Source organism: Cenococcum geophilum, assembly GCF_001692895.1.
Source record: "Cenococcum geophilum 1.58 unplaced genomic scaffold K441scaffold_7, whole genome shotgun sequence".
Taxonomy (NCBI): Eukaryota; Fungi; Ascomycota; class Dothideomycetes; order Gloniales; family Gloniaceae; genus Cenococcum; species Cenococcum geophilum.
This window is the reverse complement of record NW_027137565.1, coordinates 966713-968081: the sequence shown is the minus strand read 5'-3', so window position 1 is coordinate 968081 and position 1369 is coordinate 966713. Positions and strand designations below refer to the sequence as shown.

At 46.3% G+C, this 1369-nt stretch overlaps 1 protein-coding gene across 1 annotated transcript; it reads left to right on the top strand.

The window, feature by feature from the left end:
• Positions 1 to 366: 366 nt before the first annotated feature.
• On the top strand, positions 367 to 549 carry K441DRAFT_654285 (uncharacterized protein; the record flags this gene model as incomplete). Its single annotated transcript, XM_067647668.1, is given in 2 exon segments — positions 367 to 409; positions 424 to 549. Coding segments are annotated over 2 exon segments (152 nt in total), but the record flags the coding sequence as incomplete, so codon positions are not given.
• Positions 550 to 1369: the final 820 nt, after the last annotated feature.

Genomic DNA, 1369 nt, shown 5'->3' with positions numbered 1-1369 from the left:
CTCGTAGAGGGGCCTTAACGAGTTCTCTAGGTAGGGCCTTAATAAGTTCTTCGCGGTGGCCTTGGGGCCTTAATAAGTTTGTATAAGGTATCTGCGACGCGTTAACCTTAACAAGTTCTTATAAAAAGGGTTTCCCTACGCCCTCGTCTTGCGATCTTAGAGCTAGTGCAAGCCTAAGAGTGTCCTGTTATACGACTAGGACGCGTCTACGTCGACTAGCTAATGATAAGGCTAGTTTCGGGCCTGGCTACGAGCCAGGTAGTCGTATATCGGGTGGTTTTCGTATCCCAGTATCCCTTAATAGGCCTCCCTAGGTGGTAGAGCAGGAGCCTTAAGCGGAGGCAGTAAGGCTCCTGGTGTTGTTAAGGGCGATGCTTTATACGATAGTACGCGTCGCGAGCTTAACACCACAGAACCGCGACGACAGCGTGCTGCACGCGCTGCGACGGCTCCCTACCATCGCCTCTGCACTTGGCCATTAAAAGAAAACGATTTCCTAATAATGTTTCCACCCGCGGCGACGTGGACGCGTACAGTAGGGCTTCGCGGGTAGAGGGTTTATATATAAGGTAAGGATATAGATAGGGAGTTTAATAATAGAATAATAGGGTATATTATAAGCAGACGAATCCTTAAGGGAGAAGGAGGAGTCTGAGGTGCGAGGTAACGAAGGGGTTTCCCTAGATACGTGTAGAGCACGTGCCTTATAGGCGAGTTGTATGCGAGTCGCCTGTGCCTCCTAGCTATCTAATATATACTAAGTTTGGGTTGAACCTAAGTGTCTAATTAGTTAAAAATTTGTCTGGTTACCTAATATAAGGGACATGCTACCTTATATGCTACCCCATTAAATTCCTTACCTCGCGACCTTAAATCCTACCCCTTACTGCTCTTTACCTTCTACCCCAGTTGCTACTCCCTATTTACTGCCTAAATGCCTTCTAATCGTATATTTTGTACTGCCTGTAAGCAGTATCGCTCTTCTACTAACTTTATAACGAACCGTCATGGAGCTCTATATAAGACCTGTAACTATTATAGGGTTAATCCTTTACTTACTCTTTTTTAACTTACTACCTTTCTAACTCTATATAGGAGAAAAGAAATAGATGGTCCCGACAACCTTTAGCGGACCTTCCACAGCCTATACCCCAAACTACAGCTACTACTACTTCCACTGCTACCTCCGCTGCTACTTCTCCCCTTATACCGCCTGTATCGATCTAGCAACCGCTTATACCAATTTAGCCACGACCGCCCGCATTTATCCAGCTATAACCGCCTGCATTTATTTAGCTACAACCCGCCATAGCCCGCCCTATTACGGGCCAGTTAAATATCGGGCCTATTACTACAGCCCGCCCTATTG